This window comes from Ostrea edulis, chromosome 2 (assembly GCF_947568905.1).
Source record: "Ostrea edulis chromosome 2, xbOstEdul1.1, whole genome shotgun sequence".
Taxonomy (NCBI): Eukaryota; Metazoa; Mollusca; class Bivalvia; order Ostreida; family Ostreidae; genus Ostrea; species Ostrea edulis.
In genome coordinates this window covers 72,601,772-72,624,493 of record NC_079165.1, presented here as the reverse complement: position 1 = coordinate 72,624,493, position 22,722 = coordinate 72,601,772, and the positions used below count along the sequence as shown (strand labels likewise).

General features: G+C 33.9%; 1 protein-coding gene across 11 annotated transcripts in view; it reads right to left on the bottom strand.

Annotated features, from left to right (window-relative positions):
• Positions 1–577: 577 nt before the first annotated feature.
• Positions 578–22,722, bottom strand: part of LOC125678653 (protocadherin-11 X-linked-like) — a 48,063-nt gene continuing 25,918 nt past the window's right edge. For 4 of the 11 annotated variants that reach the window (XR_008800716.1, XR_008800712.1, XR_008800709.1 and 1 more), the window contains 5 exons: positions 6,998–9,815; positions 4,261–4,305; positions 3,089–3,209; positions 1,180–1,863; positions 578–1,059 (listed from right to left, as the gene is read on the bottom strand). Coding sequence is in view for 2 of the 11 variants with exons in the window: in XM_056157166.1 (XP_056013141.1) it covers positions 1,424–1,863; positions 3,089–3,209; positions 4,261–4,305; positions 6,998–9,697 (3,306 nt within the window). In the remaining 9 variants the exon portion in view is untranslated. Of the gene's footprint in view, positions 1,864–3,088; positions 3,210–4,260; positions 4,306–6,997; positions 9,816–10,924; positions 11,218–12,566; positions 12,841–19,005; positions 19,091–22,722 lie in introns of those variants that run through there. The other 7 variants (XR_008800708.1, XR_008800714.1, XR_008800711.1 and 4 more) reach the window with 7 other exon arrangements.

The window sequence follows — 22,722 nt, the reverse complement described above, 5'->3', positions numbered from 1 at the left end:
CTATACTACCAGTTCATTTTAAGGGGACATTCATGACCCAATCACAGTTTCATCGTAATTCTAAATGATAAGTTTTCTTGAATAGAAACAAAATTGCTAAAAAGTTCACTGGGAAATGAACTTGGTTAAATTGGTGCTTGATCAAACCTACCGCCCAACATTTGATCACGTGACCAACCAAGTTCATACCCCAGTAAATTTGTTAACAGTGTTGTTCATTTTCTTAAATAAGATCATAAAAAATTATATATAATGTGCTTAAACATTTTAGTTTTCTTATAAACCATAGAAATATATCATGTGCAGGCTATAGTTCCTTGGTGCATCATCCTCGCATTAAATATATATATGTAGAAAAACTCTCCACTGTGTAGTCTTGAAAATTGTCTTCTTTTTTCTTTCTGTTTAGTTAAATAAATTATTTCAACATGATCTCATGTAGAAATAAGGAGTTAAATTTTCATTTTCTGTGTGTATTACAATATTTGCACAAGTGTTGCTGGATAAACATTCAACTTATCTATTAAAACCATTCGAGTTTCCGCATGCGGCTTTTATTAATAAAATACCAACAAAATTTTATCTTCTCTGTTTTATTAATTTGTTATGTTTTGATCAATTTCAATAACATTTAAACGCTGCCAGTTTCAACATTATGCATACGTTTATAAACAAAAATAACAGGATTTCACATGCTCAGTTCATCTCTAAAGAACAATAACAAGACGAGATTGAACTGAGGCTATTTCAGCAGAAACAAATTATTCAACATATATTGCTGACAATTAGGATATTGCTAGAGAAAACATTTGCTATACAAAATTTCAATGAGATCTGTTAAATACAAGTTTATAATAAAAGTTATTTTCACTCATATACAAATGATATATTGAACACAATTCATACAACAAGTTACATGTACGCATTTGATGTATTTTCTCCCACTCGGTTTAGTCCGATACTGGCATGTGGACCTGGGAGCCGTATTTTTTAGGCAAAATATTTTCACAGCCATGCAAAATTGAGCAATATCCTCTGGTCACTTTTTCTCACCTGCAACTAAAGGGAAAGAGATTTTATAAATCAAATCAAAAAACAAAATATTACCATGTCGTGTAATTTGCTTTGTATGTGATTGTACGTTTACTACGGAATTTACAGAGACACAGTTGAACCCACCATTTTTGCAGGATCAGTTGCACAAGAGGACGTGATAAATGGCATGACATTGCCTTGGTCAGCTCTGCTGGGGTTAGTCTTGCTGTTTTTTGTGTGCGTGTCCACATCTCCATATATAGTCATAAGCACTTGATGTTTATTGGGTTCAGAAGTATATTTTGTTCACCATTATTAGAAAAATCTTTGGCTACAAATTATAAATAAAGGTATTTATACATTAATCCTGATATTCCATGTCTTTTCTCTACACAAACATATCCCTGGGTCTGTTGTCGAAACTATCATCAATTTCATCAGGATTGATGGTGTAACTGCCGCTGGTTGTCGTGCACTCGTCGTCATCCCGACTGTGGGCACTGTGACTTCCCAGTGTTGTGTCTTTGGAATAAAATAACAAACTGTCATTCATTCTATCACTTGTATGATATCCTGCCCAAGCAGGAATTGTGGGTAACTTTTGCACATTGTTACTGTTTTGTCTGTTAATGGTGTGGTTATCTGACCACAGTGAATTGATACTCGATGTTAATAAACTGTCGTCCATGTACTTAGACACTGGTTTACTGGACGACACTGAATTTAATCGTCTCTCACTCGGCAGAGTGTTTGTTTGATTGTTCAAAGGCTCTTGCATCATGAATACTCCATTCTTCAAGTAAGATGGTTGTAATGGTATTCTTTTATCTAAAAAAGAAAATCAAAAAATTATTTTTCAACATGTTCTCTTTTATGTGCTACATAGCTGATATACTTTATAGAGGCACCTCGTATGAAACATGATTTCACCATCAAAAAGTGGTACAAGCTCTCGGTTATTAATATGAATTTTTTGTGCTTTTTCCGTAATAATGAAAAAGGCATTTTGTTCGCAAATAAAAGAGTTTTTGAAATACAAACTTTGCATTGATTTGATGATAAAACATGTGAAGAAGATTCGTGCATGAAAATTGCAACGGTTTCTTGTTAATATTTTAGATTTAAGACTAAAATCTTCAACAAGAATGTCATTTGGAAAAACATATATTAGACAAATATATTTAAAAAGAAATTGAAATGAAATGACCAAATTTCAGAAAAATAGTTTTTTTTTTGTTTTTTTGTTGTTTTAGATTTGAACCAAACCAGAGAAAAAAGTACTGATCCCAATAAAAATTTATAGAAATTACTAAAATAATCACATTGTTACTAATTCTATGAACTTTTCATCAAGAAATTATAGTTTCCATTATAAATTAATTCAATTTGTAAACCACTTTACATCAAGGGAATGAAGTTTTCGGATTAAAATGTTCTCTTAAAATTTATTATTTTTTTATCATGCAGATCAGGCTTGGTTCAAATCTGAAAAATTGCAATATTTCTGAATTTTGACCTTTTCATTTCAATAATTGTTTAAAATACATTTGTATGACATCTTTATTCTAACTGGCATGTTTTTTGAAGATTTTAGCTGTAAAAATTTACTAAAAATATAATAAATAACATTTACAATTTTCAAAAATATTTTTCATAAATTTTTATTTAGAATGTCTGAGTCTTTTAGGCATAGTATATCATGCATCAAATTACAGTAAAATTTGGACTATTACCTTCTTTATTATTCCAGAAAAAAAATCACAGTTAATTGAGACCTTCAATGTATCACTCTTTTGATGGTGACGTCATATCCATATAAAATGTTTTAATGAGTCATTAAATAAAATTTTGATGTCATGAGCCACCTTAAAAAAATATCTTTTTACAAACTTTTCATCAACACTTCTTTTCACTACATTTTAAGGACACAGTTATCAATAAAGCAATATCAATATGCCCAATATACAAAAGGAATAACTTTATAAAATTGTACAAATCAAATTATGTTTTTCAGTTTCATTTTCAAAATTGAGTAACAGCCTGAAGTACTTACCAATGTTGTTATTATGGCTATGACTAGTAAAATCCTCCTCTGATCCCCCATGTCCGCTGTCAGACGGGATTGTCTCCCCTGAAGTTTCACTTGGGCTCTCCTCTGTGTGGGACTTAGGGTTCTGAAAGGAAAAATAAAATGTGTAATAAACAAAAATTTGGTACAGTAGTTCAGGCATGTAAGTAAATCTTGATTTTAAATTGCTACCCATTATATATCATCTAAAACTGTCTCGGCAGCACAGCATCCTTTTAATGAACAAAATGGAGGCGGGAAGGGTGATTTTTCTATAGATTCAGAATTATGGTCATACTTCATGTAAAAAGAGAATAGAGTATACACAGGTTTATTTTGGTGCCTATTAGCAGTTGCTTTGTATTCAGCAGAGTTTTCTACTGTAAGTTTTTGAATTTATATTTGGAGACTTTCATAAATATCTAATGTGAGTTATTGTGCATTGCTTTGTGCTAGCACTACATCTCTTGAAATGTCAGATTAAAGTCTGACTGCACAGGGGTTAAAACCTATCATCTTGTTCCATGTCACTGATAGTGGTGCCAGAGATAAATTAAAAAGTCTGAAATGAATTTTTCTTTTGATAATTGAATTTTATCCCATGTTTATTAACATTTTCTTGTAATGCATCTGTGATTTTCTTAACATCCAATAGGTACAAAATAGGAGCTATATATAGTATTATGCATTTTTAAAAAATACAATTTACATAAAATTTCTCAAGTCAGAAAAAAGGTCTCCATATTAAACACTTGTCCGATTTTTTTTTTTTTTTTTAAGAGATAACTTTAATTTGTGGATAAAAATTTATAAAAACTGCAGATTGACTTTCACTTTTTTTCTGAAAGGAACATTTTTTTTAGAGGCAGCACCTGCTATGAAAACAATATAAACCTCACTTTTACAGAAATTCAAGAAAACAGTTTGTATTTTCACATCTACCCAAGCATGTGATGTTGCCATTCAAAACCACTGAATTGTTTTCTAGCCATATCAGAATTTTTTAGTGTTTGTGAATTCAATATTCTCCCCTTTAAAGACAGCTAACATCCCATCTATCCTTTACATTATTGAAGCTATATTCAGTATGTTCAAGTATTTAAATCTTAAATTTATTTAAAATTTTAAAAAATCCAAATAGTGCAAAAGATATGTACCTGATGACTGTGATTTGTATATTTTCCTGGCTCCATCCTTCCATTCTGAAATAATAACAATAAAAATACAATAACTTACAATATCTAAAAAAAATTCCCTGCATATATATTAACATACTGGTAGATAACTTTCAGAAACACATTGCATGATGAAAAAATGCTCAAATAGAATCATTATGATTAACTTAATTTGTATCATACCACATCAATAGTATTTCTGGAGATGGGTACTTTTTGATTTTGGGGGTTTTTTTCCATAAAAAGGAGAAAGTCATTTGAATTGCAAAGCAATCTCCTGTTCCGTCATTCCTGCAACTCCAATGATTCTTAACAGAGCAAACATTTTCATCACTCCACACCTTTTGTTTATCACAGAGCTGTTGATACAAAGAGCCTACCTATCTAATTAAGCAAATATCCTAGACAGGGGACACTTTCTATATATCAACCCAAGCTATGATGATTCTAACTCTACATCTTGTTGGCAAAATTGGTATTTTATGTCATTAATTTTGAGACATCTGTCTAAATGTGATGGTTTCCCGACTGCGACCGTCTTATCTGTCTACTCATGAATCATGCACTTACAAATAGAAACAGTAATATTCCATAAACAGGTGTTTAATTTTTCAAAAATTATATTTATTTATACCCACTTAACTTTTACTCAACACACAAACTGATAGTCTTGTAAATTTCTGGCAGTGAGATTGCAACTTTAGAGGGGAAAAGTACCGATTTAAATCTTTGACACAAAATAAATGATTACGCAAGGCAACAATTTATCAGATAAGTTAAAAGTGGTCTTTTTCTGGTAACTGTCCTAAATGTTTAATAAAAACAATCTATTTACACTGTAAATTTTATCTCTCATGCAGTCAATGAGCAGAAAGGGATGCATTTCAGTGTTAAACGGGGAAACTGCTGAAAAACCTGATTCCGTGATAAGCCTATTGTTTCTCCTCCCCAAAGTCAAAGAAATTGGTTTCAAAGAAATCAGTTTCACATTTCTTGCAAGAGACGAGCAGATGATAATCTGATAAAATTTGCATACAAACTGTTTTGTCAAATGATAGTTCTTTTTTAGAACGGCTAGTCTCTCGGGTTTTTAAAGAACTTTGCATGACTTTTGTAAGCCTGTCAGTTTATGAAAGGAAATGGTAGCTTTCTTTGTTTCAACTTTTGAACTGATTTCAAAGGATGATTTCTGTCTTCTTCCTTACAACAAGACATGGGAAACAATATACAATCATACTGGAGAGTTTTAAAATATAATCTTAAACTCTGAAAAATGATTTACATTTCTGATTTTTTTTACAGAGAACCTAGGGATGAATATTTATACTTTACATATTAAAAAATACCAGTCTAATTTTAAACCTACTTCTAATATATATATATATATATATATATATATATATATATATATATATATATGTACTACATTAAACACATCTTTTTTAATTGCCTACATTACACTTATGTTAATTATTAGATCAAATGAAAATTTTAAAAGTCAAATTTACTAATTCATAGTAAGCAAAGCCTAGTTTTTGCGAGGCCTTTGTGCAGATTTACTGATCAGAACATGGTTTTCTTTTAAATAAAGTCTGATATTCACTCAACCCCAATGGGGTTTCTTTCCGCCAATTTGGAAATTGATAGAAAATTGAAAGACAAAAATAAAAAAGAAACTTTATTTTGGAAAAACTAGGATATCATACAGTTGTGACCAAACACAAAGGCCTAGATTATGAAAAGAGATAGGGTCTGTGGGTCAAATGGTTCTTTGTACCCCCTTTTCATTTTAATCTTTGGAGGGATCTTCTAGTAAATGGGGCACTGATTCACACGTTGTGATCTGTTTACGAGACCTCGTGGTGTGATTTCAACACAACAAAACTTAAAAATCAGGCACTCTGATTAAAATTTTCCTGTACTTGTACCATCCTTCTCTTGATTTTTTCAACCATCAAAATACTAGAATTTTGCTAGAAAACAGATTTGGACACTTTTATCAAACAGAAAGTGAACCATCCTTTCCAAATTATCACAGGAGTACCATTATTTAAAAAAAGGTTATAACAAACCTTTCACTATTAACCCTAACACCAGACTTACTGGGCTCCCAGTCATTTCACTATTAACCCTAACATCAGACTTACTGGGGTCCCAGTCATTTCACTATTAACCCTAACACCAGACTTACTGGGCTCCCAGTCATTTCACTATTAACCCTAACATCAGACTTACTGGGGTCCCAGTCATTTCACTATTAACCCTAACACCAGACTTACTGGGCTCCCAGTCATTTCACTATTAACTCTAACATCAGACTTACTGGGGTCCCAGTCATTTCACTATTAACTCTAACATCAGACTTACTGGGCTCCCAGTCATTTCACTATTAACCCTAACACCAGACTTACTGGGCTCCCAGTCATTTCACTATTAACCCTAACATCAGACTTACTGGGCTCCCAGTCATTTCACTATTAACCCTAACACCAGACTTACTGGGCTCCCAGTCATTTCACTATTAACCCTAACATAAGACTTACTGGGGTCCCAGTCATTTCACTATTAACCCTAACACCAGACTTACTGGGCTCCCAGTCATTTCACTATTAACCCTAACATCAGACTTACTGGGCTCCCAGTCATTTCACTATTAACCCTAACATCAGACTTACTGGGGTCCCAGTCATTTCACTATTAACCCTAACATCAGACTTACTGGGGTTCCAGTCATCTTCTCCATCAGCTGCTGTTTAGTGAACGTGTCATTGTCCTTGGAGAAGCTGACTCTGGGTCTGGTGGGTTTGTCTGCCTGTGAAACATTGAGGTATGCTGGTGGAGGCCGGTCATAAAGGGTGGAGGTAGGTGATCGCGAGGCCAGGAACGGGGGACCATCATCCTTCATCTTATCCTCACTCTTTCGTCGCAGCATGCAGATGAGGGCGATGAGTGCCACAGATACCACAATGGTCACGCAAACCACGATAACAACAATCAGAATGTTTTTGTCCGAGTCGTCCTGGTTTTGCAAAGAACCAGTGGTGGCATTCATGTATTTTACAACAATATCAAGGTCTCGTGTTGCTTCCAATGCTTCTCGACCACTATCACGCGCCCGGATTTTCAAGTGGAACGTGTAGTCCTCAGCCACGCCAACATACTTCCTGAAGTGAAGACTTCCGGTGTCATGATTCAAGTAGAAAACATCTCCTTCGTTTCCTCCATCAATGTAAAACATGACCCTTCCATTGCCATAGCCATTCGAATCCTCGTCCAAGTCATAGGCCTGAATAGAAGCTATGATGGACTCTAGGGGAGTCGTATTGGGAATGATAATGGTGTGATTATCAGTGCTTGGGAAGATAAAAATTGGTGCATTGTCATTTTTGTCATTGATGTTGACTGTAACATGAGCTGTTCCTGTTAAAGATGGGTCTCCTTTATCAACAGCAATAACATGGAAGTCGTATCGGTTCAAAATCTCCCTGTCTAATGGCTGGTAGGTTTTAATTTCTCCCGACTGGGAAACATTGAAAGGAATGACAGACTTGTTCGTATAATCATCCGAAATTTTAAAGACAAATTCCCCATTTTTGCCTTCATCATTGTCAACTGCTTGCACTGCTCCCACAAATGAACTTTCATCAAGATTTTCATCCACCGAGAAGACAAAATTGGCCTTCAAAAAATTTGGTGGATTGTCATTAACATCCTCAATATCCAACCAAATATTAGCTGTGGTATTTTGAGGTGGATTTCCATGATCTGTAGCCCTGACAGTGAATGTGACGTGTACCGACTGCTCTCTGTCAAAATCAACATTAGCAGTCACAATTCCGGTTTCGCGACCAATGGAGAACCTATTATCGGTTGGTGGTTCAATGAAGTAAGAAATTTGTCCATTTTCTCCAATGTCTTTATCTGTGGCTTGGACCTGGATGATTTGCTTCCCTCTGTTATTGTTTTCATTGACTTTAGCATTATAGTAGAACTCAGAGAACTTTGGTGGATTATCATTGGCATCTGTCAAAATCACAGTGAACTCCACTACACTTTCCAGTACCGGAGTCCCCTTGTCCGCACACGTGATCTTAATGCGATGACTACTTTTATTCTCCCTGTCCAAATAGTGCTGCACAATGACTTTATATCCATCATTCAAACTCTGTAGACCAAAGAAGGTGTTATAAGTCCGACAAGTCACCTCTCCATTAGAACCGGTGTCAGAATCTTCCACATTGATCACAGCAATAGCCTGCTCCAGGATGGCATCCTCGGAAACACTCATTGTATTGTTGCCGAGATCATCGAACAGGAAGTTAATGTTAATTTTTGGAGCATTATTTCCAGAGTCCTTCACCGTTACGTCCAGCTGAGCTGAGGAATACCTAGGAATGACTCCTTTGTCTGTTGCTTCCACGATTATGTGGTAGACTTTTCCATGCTCGTATTTCAAGTTTCCAATGACTCTAACTGTCCCAGTATCATTCTCAATGGAAAACAATGCAGCAATTTCCTGCCATTGTTCCTGAAATTTCTTGAATCGGAATTCAATTTTACCATTATTGCCAGAATCTTTATCACTCGCATGGAAAACGTAGAAAGGGGTATTAATAGGGGTGTTTTCCTCAATGGTTACAGAAGCTTGTAGTGTGTCAAAAATAGGGGTGTTGTCATTTTCATCCACAACGTTGATTTCCAGGGTGAAAGTCCCCGTTCTCTGAGGGTTTCCTCCATCCCTTGCGAGTATGTGATAAACATAAAGCTTCTGTCTTTCGTAATCCAATGTAACATTGGTGAAGATGTTACGAGACAATCCATCAAACGATGATGTTATTTCTTCCATTCGGAAATCCATGGTTGTGGAAACTGCTGGTGTGATTTGGATGAACTGGTACGATTGCACCGAGTTATTGCCCCCCATATCCAGATCCTGAGCCGGCTCAAGTCTGTACACACTCTTGTTAGCTGTGGTGGACTCCGGTAAATTGAGTTGAAAATGATTCGGATCAAACGTGGGACTGTGATCGTTGACATCGGTGACGTTGATATGAACACTGATGGAACCGAAGTAACTGGAAGCTGAGCTCGTCACAATGACGTCAAAGTTGAACACACATTGTGTCTTGTACTGACACGCTGCCACCTTTTCTCTGTCTATCACTTGGTTAGTAAAGAGTTGACTAGATTCTGCTAGACGAAATAGCGAAATTATGGGCTCTTCTTTTTTCTTGAGAGTAAATTTGAGGTCTTTGAGTGATTCATTAATTATCTTAGAAAGGCCAGTTTCCTCTTCCAAGCTTCCTATCAGAGTGTTGTTCGGCTGGTCTTCCTGAAGATGGAATGTAACTAAATTTTGTGTCGAAATACATGCACAGAGACAGGCTAGTGTAATCAATGATAAAATGATGCGCTCCATTATGAAGTAAGGATGCTGAACTTGGGGATGATCAAATTTTATGATGGTCTATAATTTCCTTTTTTCCTCATTCTTGAAGACGACTTGACCTAATTCAGCTTCCAATAGCTATGTGCACCTGTAAAATAAATGAAGAAGAGATGTATCAAAGTGAACAATCACCTTATAATGATGTCTTATCACTTCTTAATCATAGCAACAGATTAGGTACATTACCAATTCAAAACAGTTTTTTCTGTAAGGGATTGAGAAAATAATGTTTGTCTACACAGTAGGTTTAAAGCTAACAGCTGGTCAAGTGATTTCGATAACAGGGACTATTTCTTGACGAGGAATCTACCAGGTGACATGTTACATACTGAACAAGAGTTGTCAACAAACCCATCAATACAGGCCACGAAGGAGGATTATTCCAAACTGAAACAGGGAAACATTACACGGCATGGATATCAAATCTTCCACACGTCCCTGTCAAAAACTTGTCTTTTCCCCCTTTGGGAGGTACAATGGTGTATCGACTTTCTAACCACCTGGAGCGAGACTGCAATACATCTTGTCCTGCCTACCAAACTATTGCACACTTTCTGGTCTCGAGGCTGACTCCACTAATATGTATTTAACAGACTTTAACAACCCCTTCGCATTTATACGTCTTTGTTGACCAGAAAAAAAAATGTTTGGTACAGAAAATCCCTAAAACTTCGGAACACATAATAATTTTTGTAACAAAAGTGCTGAAGAGGTTTGTTCCTCTGTTTGCTCACAGAAAGCAAACAAATCATTAGAAAAAATTGGACTCGGCTCAGTTTTGATCCTTTAATATGACACCCAAAAAAGCAAATAGATACAGATTTCAAGAAGTGGAAACTTTAACAAAAAAAGTATCAGAATAGGAACTGAGGAATTAAAATTGGCCATGAGTCAACAAATCCCTCCCAAGTCATCACTGGCAAATAAAAATATCCTAAGTCAACAAAGGTCTATATTCCTCTTTGTAACTTATCATTTAAAAGTTCAAGAAACTATAGTCATCCTAAAGTACTAACAGAAGTGCATTTCCCCAATACAGAGGAGTACTTATAAAACAGAAAATGTCAGAACATAAATTTGCCAATATAAACCTGACTGCAATGATCACAAACAAATTGGTTAAATTATCAGGAATATCAACATGGTGACACTGATCACTTCAAATTAACTTATTACATTGCCATAAAAATTACTTACAAGAGTATATGATACTTGATATTTCCACTCCAAAACCAGTTTTCTAACACAACTCCTGCTATGGTCTGCCATGTTTAGGCAGTGTATGGTTTATTGGGGGTGTTCAGTGTTAACTGTTACGCTACTCATCGCTACGATGACCATGAATTGAAGGGGTGTAATGATGCCCTGATAAGAAATTAACAGTGCATTCATCCTTTAATGATCACAAACAAGGGGGCAAGCTTTGAACAAAGAATTGTTGATAGCCTATTTAAACATTGTGTAAAATATCTGAATTTCAAAAAAAAAAAAAAAAATAATAATAATAAAAAAAAAAAAAAATCCAAATAATTACTCAATATGTAATAAATAACATAGAAAATGTCTTTTTCATGGATTACTTCTTTACAGAAATTATTGAAATAAAAAAAACCCCATAGATTTCTGTTCTTGTTTTTTACCCCTAGTTTTCGAGGAAATTTATCTCACTTTATTAAAGCAGATTTCCTCTTGACAGTAAAACAAATTACAGTCATTTGTTTGCTTGTTTGTTACTTGAACAGTGCAAAATTTGGATTGGGAATGAACACGAACTGCCACTCGAAAACTGATCTGACAAACACACGTACCATAAGCCACTACTATTTCTCTATATTTGAATGCTTCATTGGGAAAGAAATGATAAGAAATTAACGTGGAAACAAAACGAAGAATCAATAGATTTCTTCTTTGTACATTTCTTTGTTGTTCAGGAAGAGAATAGTAACATTTTCTAAGGCACAAATGAAGACTATCCATTTTCCTTTACATTGGTAATGTTGGTTTTTTTTTTTTTTTTATAATAACACTTACAAGAAAAGAAGAAGAATAAAACCACTGAAAATGCAATCCAAGTCGTAGGTCTACTCTTAATGAATTGGTATTAATTTTACAACAAAGAATGACCTCTTCTGTCTTTATATGAAGTGAAAGCCGGTTTTGTATATCAGTGAAAGTAATCTACCGTAAAAAGACAAAAACTACCAAAGCAATTTTCCTGACAAGATCACAATTACGGCACTCTGTAGGATCCAGGACAAGATCGCTGTTTTGAAACCAGAGACATGACCATATTAATTCAGAAATTATCAAAAACTCAGAGAGTACTTTAAACTTTCAGACCCCCCTGTTTAAAATCAAAATCAATATTTGTCAAGACTGTATACTAAATCATTTGTGACAACTTCAATCCTTAAGGTACACCATTTGAAGAAGCTCCTATAAAAGTTAGGGTGCACACTATCAAAACTTTTCTGAAATATGATCTGTTGGCAATTTCTACTAATAATTAAAATAATATTGGTTATTTTTATTAGAACTTTAGTGATAAAAAAGTAAACATTTCACATTTTTAATTTTCAAATCACTTAAAATATTAGCGAGTAACTTTTAATCATGGCAGTTATATTACCGTGTACTCAGAAATTATGCTAAGTTTAAAATGACGGGATTTCATATTAGAAAATTTTTTTAAATGAATTTTTTAGCATATACATTCTATTCATTAAACAAATTAACCTATCAGAAAGTAAAAATAAATGAACAAATACATATTTTTCAAATTTCATTTTGTCTGTTAGCAAAAAATTTGTCTATCCTCTATATCATATGGCAACCCTACCTGTTTGCGAGATTTATAACCGCTAGACAAATGTTGGACCACTTAGTTTGTCTAGTTAGAAGAGAATGACTTTTGTGCTAGGATGCCTTCCGATGTTATCCTTAGTCTTAATCTGTTAACACTTTTCTATGCCATCCTTAGATAAACTAGAACAAAAGCCCAGGTTATCTGATGAGGACTTAACCCATCCCCCATTCGGTACTCCTCAGCTCTTTAGTAGTCTCTGACCTGTAACAGTTCTGCTCTGTCCACCCTGTATAGATGTATTATCAGACTCCAAACACACAGTGTAGCATTTCTGTTGCTTTTTTTCCCCCCAAGCTGAGGCTCCGTAAGGGTTTTCAAGTTAGTAAGCCTTTATATATTTTTTTAAACAAAAAAATCTACTTTGATGACTAAAATTTTTTCATTCAATTGATTTTTTAAAATAAAATTTGAGACATTCTTGTATTTCTAGGAGACCTGAATCAATTTCAATAAGATACACCATTTTCCAACATCCCTAAAATGACTTCTTTTGAACAGCCTAGCTGGCATGCTGATGTGTATATCTTCTAAAACATAAGATGTAATTGTCAATGGTTATCAGTTTTGAAAAATCTTCACCAACAATATATCATGTTTCTGTATTGTGGCGACAGATATTTCTAAAGACAGAGAACAGATACCAAAATATCTTTTGTTTCCAATTGTGTTACATTATTACAATTTCTGAAGTAGCTGCAAAGAAGCACACAAGGACACATGCATCTCTTGATAATATCACAAAAGTCAAATGACTTAAGACAAAGACGTGTTGAAGGCTCTACAAGGTGCTAGCATGACTTCAGAGCCCGAACAAAAAACGCAGCTTATGACATATCTGTTTTTGTATACAATATATGTACCATACGAGATAAAGGCTGACCTTCAAACAAAGCCTAGAGTAAAATTTTGTTAAGGAAAAACAATTCTAGTACACTCAAGGAACTAAATCTACAACTTTGTCTACCCTCAAATTACAAAAAGAAAAGGGGGGGGAAAAAAACCCCACAAAACATTTCATCACAAGTGTTCTAAATCAACAACAAAAATCACCAAGTCTGAACACTTACAGAAACTGCAACTTGTGACACCCACTTGTTGGTTTCTTAATTCTGTTGGACAGCACCTGTTTAACTTTTTGACATGACCATTATAGCTCATCTATGAATGGGGACAGTCCTTCTAATGTTACAGACAATTTTTCCTCATGACTGATTTAAATCATCCAAATTATATGTTATAACCCTGTCACTTCTTTTATTTCCTGGCTGCACCACCGTTTAAGCCTAATTCCTAGTTTGTCACGGTATTGACAAAAAAACCATTTCCTTTCAGAGCATCCAATGACCCATGCTTGAAGATGAACATTACGTTTTAACAAGTCAGTAACTTTTTACTGGACATTGCTGTTTAACATTGAACAAAACGCGTGTTTTTTCTGTACAAAGTACATCAGATGCTTCTCAGGAGGGTAATTTTCTCTCTTTCTTTTATCCTCTTATATACAGATGCTTCATTAATTAAAAATGGTTCTTAAAATACCTTCTCTCATTAATTACAATTCACAGAAAGAGGAAAATGTCTTGGCACTCTTGTAATACTTCCAAAATAAATCCAGTATTTGAAATCTAACTTTTACATTGGTTTAACAGTAGAAACAATGCAAAGGTTGCCAACAATACAAATGATTTCAAACAAGATTTAGATTATTATTAAACTCTCCAAAACTTTCATTAATCTCATTATACTTTTAGTGGAACAAAACTAATTTCTTAGTGAAGCAGATTATCTACATAATTCTACTTATATGTTGAATACTCATAGTTTTCTATAGGGTGAGAAATTTCTTCTGCCGACCACAGAAAGAGATTTATTTAGAACAGTATTGTACTAGTCAAAGTGAAAGGGAAAGAAAAAAAAAATAATAAAACCATCTGCTTGTTAAAACAGTCAATTAGGGACAGATTAAAAATATGCCAAGAAGATTAAGCTTACAGTATATACACAAAATGTCAACACTTCAACATGACAAGCCCAGGCCAAAACAGAACTTTCAATCAATCAAAAAATTAATATACATTCAACCTAAAATTGGTAACTTAAACTTTATTGTATATCACCTAAAATTTCAGGAGACTTCATTTCTACAATTTTTGTCTTGCCAGATTTACCCTTGAGACATAATTTTCAAACATTCAATTTGTTCATTACCACATATTATAAACACAGTTAGTAACTGAGTTACAAAATTATATACAAGAACCTTATTTTCATGTGAAGCCTAACTTGAGAATATATATGCAAAAACTAAAAAAAATTGGTAATAAAACATGATTAATTTTACAGTATTGATATGAAAATTTAGAATTCAATTTAGTCACAAAAACTTGATCTTTTAAGTTTTCAGGCTTACCAGAACACAATTTGATGGATTATTAAACTGTTTTACACCTTTGAAGACTTTGAATTACATTTCAAAATTTCTAATAAAAACATTAGTAGATACTATGATGCTATCCCATTACCGGCTTTATCTACCACACAGTGGATCAGATTTCAACCGTCAGGAATACAATATGTCAAAACACAGCCAGGACTATTTGGGTTGATGTCTCAAGTATCCTAACTACGGCACCAGTTTGCATTATGCTTGGAAAAAATCAGACAAAGAGTGACTAAACAATTGATATTTTTGTCAACAACCATATCCTAGATAAAAGGTCTTTTTTCTGCATTGGAAATTGATTTTTCAGCTAGGAATCAACTAACAGGCAATATCATTTATACTGATATTTACAAAAAGAAAAATATTGGTTTTTAGGGATATTGAAGTCAAGAGCTTATAACATAATTAATTCAAAACCTGCAAGGTGCTGGTTGGTTATAGTATTTTTGTAATCAGCATCCTAGCTACTTTACATATAAAAAAGATTCATGAATCATTCAATAACCCCTCCCACTTTCCATATGTTGTGTGAAAAATAGATTTTATCTGCCCTGGGAATAAATTCTGAAAATCAACCACATCATCATATTGTACCCTGATGTTGACTAATTATTGATATAATGATCATCACCACTGACTTCCTCTAATGAGTTCCACTTTATGTCTTAAATTGCTCTATTACACCACTGACTTAGATATGCATGCAGTTCTTGGCCTTGATAACGTTCTGATTAACTATGACAATTTTGACTCCGAAGCCCCAAAGCCAAGTTTGGAACCCTTAGAATCCAAAAGTATACAAAGAATTAAATATGGAACCCATAATCTATTTCACTCTTGTGGCATCCTGATCTCTAAATCTCCCTGTTTACTAGCTGGTGTATCACATGACTAAACAGTTGACCCAAATTTAGTGCAAAATTCCATTAAATTCATGGAAGATTCATCTCTGGAAATTGCTTCTCTCAAAATCGTTTGAATATATTTTCTTAGTACAAATTGGCAGATCCTAAGTTTATAAATATAATGAAACTAAAATTATGTTCTGTACATGCTAAAACTGACAGACTAGCTAATTGCTGATGCAGGTATAAAAGTGTCTAGTATGTAGTACTTAATAAGTTATTTAAGTACCATAAATCTTAATCACTATAATGATAAGAAATTTTAAGGGCCTGTCTGAACTACTGTTTCACAATTATGGTGTCTACACAAATAAGATGATCGATTTTGATTTTTCTTCTTCTAATTATTATTTTTACAAATTCAATAATTTAATACATATTCCTTTCATTTCCTAATTTATCTTTGTCTTACTTTGGAAAAAATAAATTTTGCAGAAGATGATTCATTAAACATAAAGTTCCGCAATACAACTGAAAGTAGATGTGGACCTAATTTAAAGCAAGCTCTTAATTAGTACAAACCTTGTCTTAGAAATTCCATAATGGTGATCAGAAATATACAACTATATGCAGGTAATTAGTTAAGTAGCCACAGACATAAACAAGCCTTAGTAATACCACATGTACAACAACAGCAGAAGATATCCAGCGACATTCGCCCATCAATTTTTGTGAATGTAAACACTATCAGGGACTGGTCATTATTTCTATAGTGCCTAATCAGCTGTTGGGTAATGGTTAATCTACTTTCACTTAATCCCCCCCTTACTAAAAGTTCCCATCAAAATCTGGGTGATATGAGTGTTTGTTAGGGGGCTTTGTGGTGTATTAACCTGATGAGTCTTTGAGACCGCCCAGATGGCTAGGTATTCACAAAACAAAAACGACATATCACTAACTGTGTAAACCTAATTAATGAGAAGTTAAGATAATTATTTAAAAGGTTCAATCTTTATACACTGTAATAGTAAATATATGACTACTGTGATTGACAGAAAGCAATTAATGGCCATAGGATGAAAGAAATTAATTCATAATTATCCTGGAATAGAATTAAAATTCTGTAAATTTGAGGTTCATAATTTACTCTGATCAAATTTCTTTTCAAATTAAGTGAAAAAAAGAGAAACATATTCCAAAGAAAGAGATGAAAATAAAATGAAGAAAGTACCTGATTTAAGCTTTTTTAATCCTCAAAGCGTGCTCCTACTAATTACAGAGTTAACATACATTATACACATCTAAATTCCCACGCCCCTGTCCACATTACAATGGTGACAATCTGTAATTGCTATTCTGGTAATTATGGGCTTACATTACCACCAGTTTAACCCTTCTTTAAACTTACTGAGAAATACTTATCAGAACAAATATGCTTTATAAAAACTTTTCTAATCATCCAGTGATTGACTGCCCTCAGATATATAGCACAGGTGTCTTTTGCCACCATTTTCTCTAACAAGGTGTTATGATTGCTGTAATTAAAATTAACACACAATGTACCATCAATGCCACCTATCCAATTAGACAGTCAGTCAGGGGTAAATAATTAAAACTAGAAATATTTGACAGATGAGCAAATTAACTTGTGGCACAGCCAATATTCAATTTCTATAACCTTCAAGTGAAAAACAGATTGGGATAAAAGCAATAATGTATTGAGAAAATAAAACTAAGGCTACCTTCACATATCAAACTTTTCTCTTATTTTGATTTCTGGTTGGCAAGCAATAGAGATCTGCATTAACATCATTTTTGCTTGTATTTTGTTGATGTTGAATGTTTAAGTATCTCATACAATGTTTTTTTGTAAATAAAGAAGAAATCTAACCTGATTCTATATATTGGGAATCCCAAATGAGGTAAAAGTATCCTTATATCCACAGTTTAAGAAATATACCCTTGATGATTTAAGTTTAGTAGTTCACTCAAGGAATTAAGTTTCCTTTACAAGCTGTTGTAACCCATGGTGTGCCCTGTAACAGCCCCTATTGATGATCAGCCTAGTAAACCTCCCCCTGTTTGCTTGTTTGTTTGTTTTCCATTCCAAAATTAATCCATTCATAATCTATCTTTGATCTGCCTTTTCTTCCTAGGCATGTGCTTGGTCATATCATACTGACCAAAAATACCCAAATAACACAAATTACCTGTGCAATTAGCTGAATGTCTAAGTAGTCAAACTTTCTGAATAATCTTAATTGAGTAATGATGGTGAAGATTAGAGATCTGGGCATGTTGTTTGTGATCCTATGGACCACATCTAAACAATGGATGGGTTACATAGTTCTGGTCAATATTTGTAGAGTCAGTACAAAGAAATGTTGACACAAGTTTTCTTTTCTATTTGCCTACGTTATAACAACTTTTGGTTCTGGCCTGAAGGTGAGTGAGGTAACCAACAAGCCTCAGCCATCTAATCTACAAACATACAACAGGGTACCAGAATAAACATTGTGATACGTCGCAAAACGGGAGAGTTCTAAAGAGAGCAGCTAACCAAAAGGGTTGGGGACCAGGGTAACAAACACCAGTTAAAATCATGAGTAGAAAGGGGATTACAAAAAATAGTTGCAAATTTTAACACTGTAACATTAAATCTTTGATGAGATTGTTTGCAGATATTCCTATAATTCTAAGACAAATTTGTAAAACTGAGTGACTTTCTTCCTCTCAAACATAGCATTGCTTTTCTTTGAAAAGATTGTTTATTTTTGTGTTGGAATAAATTTACGTCAAGATTTTTACACCCTACATCAATGATTTTAATGATTATCTTAATACAGAAGGCAAATAAAATTCACAATTGGCATCAACTAAAACTCAACATATTCTGGAGACAGAAAAGGCTAGAAATTTATCACAAAACTATATGGCCTAAATTACTCGGTAAGGGAAAAAATTCTGTTTTGATATACATACATGTGCTTGACAGTCATGGTAAATGTGAACTATATTTTATATCTTAATTTTAAAAAAAATGTTTTCCGAGTCATAAATGGAAGCTTTTAAATCTGTCACAAACCTGACAGAGAGTGAAATTTTGAGGGGTTATTTTTCTTACATGCAGATGATTTTGTCAGGGAGGAATTAATCTTGCTCCGTTGTGTGTCAAGGTCTGTCATAAACAGTGGCCCGCGTGTGGCTACCTGAAAAATGGAGACACCGTCGATTAAACTCTTCTCCATACATTTATGCCTACGAAATTAAGAACAGGACAAATCTGACACTTTATTAATGATGGGCTCAATAAAACCCCGAATACAGGAAACTTGTCATGTCATTTGCACATGAGCTGTTTGTAGTATCTTAATTTTTTTTAACGTAAATTGGGCAAATATCAATTCCTCAACATTTCCGCAATAAAAACCTTTTTAAAGCAAACTGCTCTTAGTTGTTTAATAGTTCTTTGTCATGGTATTGCAAAGAAAGTTACTCACACAAAGCTCGTCCATTTTAAAAGTTTCATAAAGGGTGATCAGACCATCCTTTACACTGTATACTTAGCTGGGCTCATGTGAAAAGTAACCTGGTGATTATATCAGATTCCTTAATTCATCTGCATATCTATCTTTCTTATATACTTCAGCGATTTTTTTCTACCCACTGGTACTGGTACCGGTACCCATTCAATTGGGAAAAATAGCGTCAAAATCGAACAAATTGGGAATTTTCTACCAATGTATCGACAAATAATTTCAACTAAAAGAAAAGAAAAAAGAGAACAAAACAAGAAGTAGTCATCCCTTTGTAAACCTTTTTACGGTAATATTTGCTGTTGTGATACATAAGGAATCGTCGTAGCTTCATTTTAGAATCGTCGTAGCTCTACAAAATACGCGCACTGCCATGATCTGTACTTTCGATTTAACTTGTACAACGTTTTAGACTAAGTAAATTACGATGTCGGCGGTCTGTTTTTCGGCAAGTAAATTGGGAATTTTAGTCTCAAAATTGGGAAAAATCAATGGTTTTTGGCATTGGGAATGGTACCGTTTATCGGTACCAGTTATATAAGGAAAAAAATCGCTGTACTTCTTATCTTATTTTCTATATTTATATACTTCTCATATTTTATAAAACAAATGATACATAATGCAATGAAACTGTCATTTCAGTTTTAATATTCTGTACAACATCCCTATATTGTCCTGCATGGTCCCAACCAGGGTCAAATATGGATGAAGTCGTAAATCAGTGATATCTGTGAAATATTTACAAGTATCACAAATGTAACAGATTACATTTTCCGCAAGTTCTTTACCCCAATTCATAACCAACTCTTTAAAAATAACTAAATATACAATAATCTTTTTTTAAGTCAAAAAAAGTTTTTGGTCCCACCTGTATTGTCATGCATGCACCTTCCGTTTTTACTGGTGGTGAGACATTGATACACATTAATGTAAACCATGAAATCCATTAAGAAGACATCACCAATACACATTGTACTTACAGGAGAAAACAACAGAGATCCCACTATTTTCACACTTCTACAAACATTTACTATGATATACAACCATGCATGCTCGTAAATAACATGCAATATATCCCTGGAAACAAACTAGGACTTGACCCAACATCATTTGCCCGTGACATTGGGAACACCTTTTGATCTACCGCACACAAGTTCACTCTGCCACAGCCATCACCATCATGTTATGCTACTCATTTGTATTACAGACTTTGAGGTCATTCCTATGGACCCTCTGGTCACTTTGCCTTGCTAAAGAAGACCTGGCCCAATGAACAGGGACATTGCATGTTCTATATAAATTGGTCAATATCATTAAATAAAAATTCTGTTTTATCCTTTAAAAACAGGTCAAAGTTAATTTTTTTAATGGTTTTCGAGAAAGTAGACAGAGAAAATTGTCCCAATCACCGAGGACAAATAACAGGATAGTCCCTTGCATTGTGGAGATGGTTTATTTAGAGTTCCTGGTTAGTGAAGTTCCACTGCAGGGTAGAAAACAATAATGGCCACATTTGTAATGTGGTCGGGAAGATGTGAGGGTGAGTGTCGTAACTTAATGGGTAGGTGTCCATGAAAACACCATAGAACAAAGTAAAGGAGATTGAAATCAGATAAAGACAGGTAATTTTACATGTTTCCAACAGAGAAAATTACAGAGTAACACAAGCTTACCGATGTCCAACGCTCTAGATTGTCCACTGCAAGATGGACATACCTCCCCAAATATCATAGACATTAAAGTTACTAAAATGGGAAACAATAAGTGCTTATACTCTTTTTAATATGATTTGCGTTAAAGATAAAATAGTAAAAATTGTCATTATCTTCAAATTCTGTCAGATTTGAGCGATTTTTAAAAATACACTACCTGATGGGTGTATAGAGTATCACAAGTTTGGGCTACATAAATGGACTCCCTGCCGAGTGAATAAGGTTTTGGTCATCCGTCACACACAAAAGCTAACAGAAACAGTAAATAGCTTCTAGATATATACCCTCTTCTTCGATTAACCCACTGTCAAAATACTGATAGATATCTTAATTAAGACATCCCCGGACCTTTGATATTTTTTCACCTTGATGGACTCCTTTTAACAAATGAATCCACTCACTTCTCCCAATGCTTCTGTAATAGCCATCATATACATGTTTATTACCAACAGTTAAAAGAAACTCTTAAAAAAAACCATTTACAGAAAACATATCATTTCTTCCTTTTCACTCTTTAATATATTTTTCTAATTTTCAAACCTTTTTATACTAGAGTTTTTCTATTTTTAAAAAATGTGATTCAACATAAAATGCAATTCCTTTTAAATTCAGTTTTTATCTTTAAACCCCCCCCCCCCCAAACCTGCAGTATCCTTCTATGGTACCTGACTTAAATTTTAAAAAAACTCACCCAATTAAACTCTTAATACTGGGATACATTTGAGGACAAGTGTTTCACAGACTTTAAATCCATGGTCTAATTTTTGGACAAAACATATACAATGTACATTGTTATATTACATTGGCTAGTTAATGGTCTCGACATTATAGCGAGAAAAAAATCAAGTTTTATTTTGTCCAAACATTTAACTCATTAAGACGGGCTCATTTTAAAAGTCTCCAAACAAAATTAACTTGAGTTGATCAATATTTTAAAAATGAATTCAGTTTAAATCCTGTCCACTCTTCAAATCTAAGTAAACCATCTAAATCAAGTGGTATCATTTCAATATACCCCACCCTCCACCAAACCACTTCAAATTACTCATCAGAAGTAATTCAGTGCCTTGATATCTGAAAGAACAGGCAAGCAAACACATCCTCCTCATGTTGAGAAGCTTGACTAAATTTCTCTAAAAACCAGCAAGGATCAAAATTCGGAAATATCTGTATATGTTTCAAGAGTGTTTGCCTAATCTCCTCACCAGTATCTCACAATGGATCCCCAGACAATAGATAAGTATCCTGCACTGTCAAATTAAGCTCCAAATGAATGAGGACATTGTGTTCATCACACCCCAGTCAAAAAAAAACCCCTGAAGAAAACACTTCTTAAAACATTCAAACTGAAGCATTGAAATAATCCTTTAAAATATTCTGCAAAAGTATATTGCACCTGGGTTGTTGAAAAAGAAAAACTTGTTGTATGTCTCGGTAAAGATACCTCAAGACGAACACAGCAAAAATGAAGAGTAATTTCAAATATCAAACATCTGAATAATTCAAATAACACCGGGACTCCTTTGAGAAAGAATTCACAAAGGTTCCCTCTCATTGTATAATGATCTGAATCTTTTGACACAAACTCCTCGA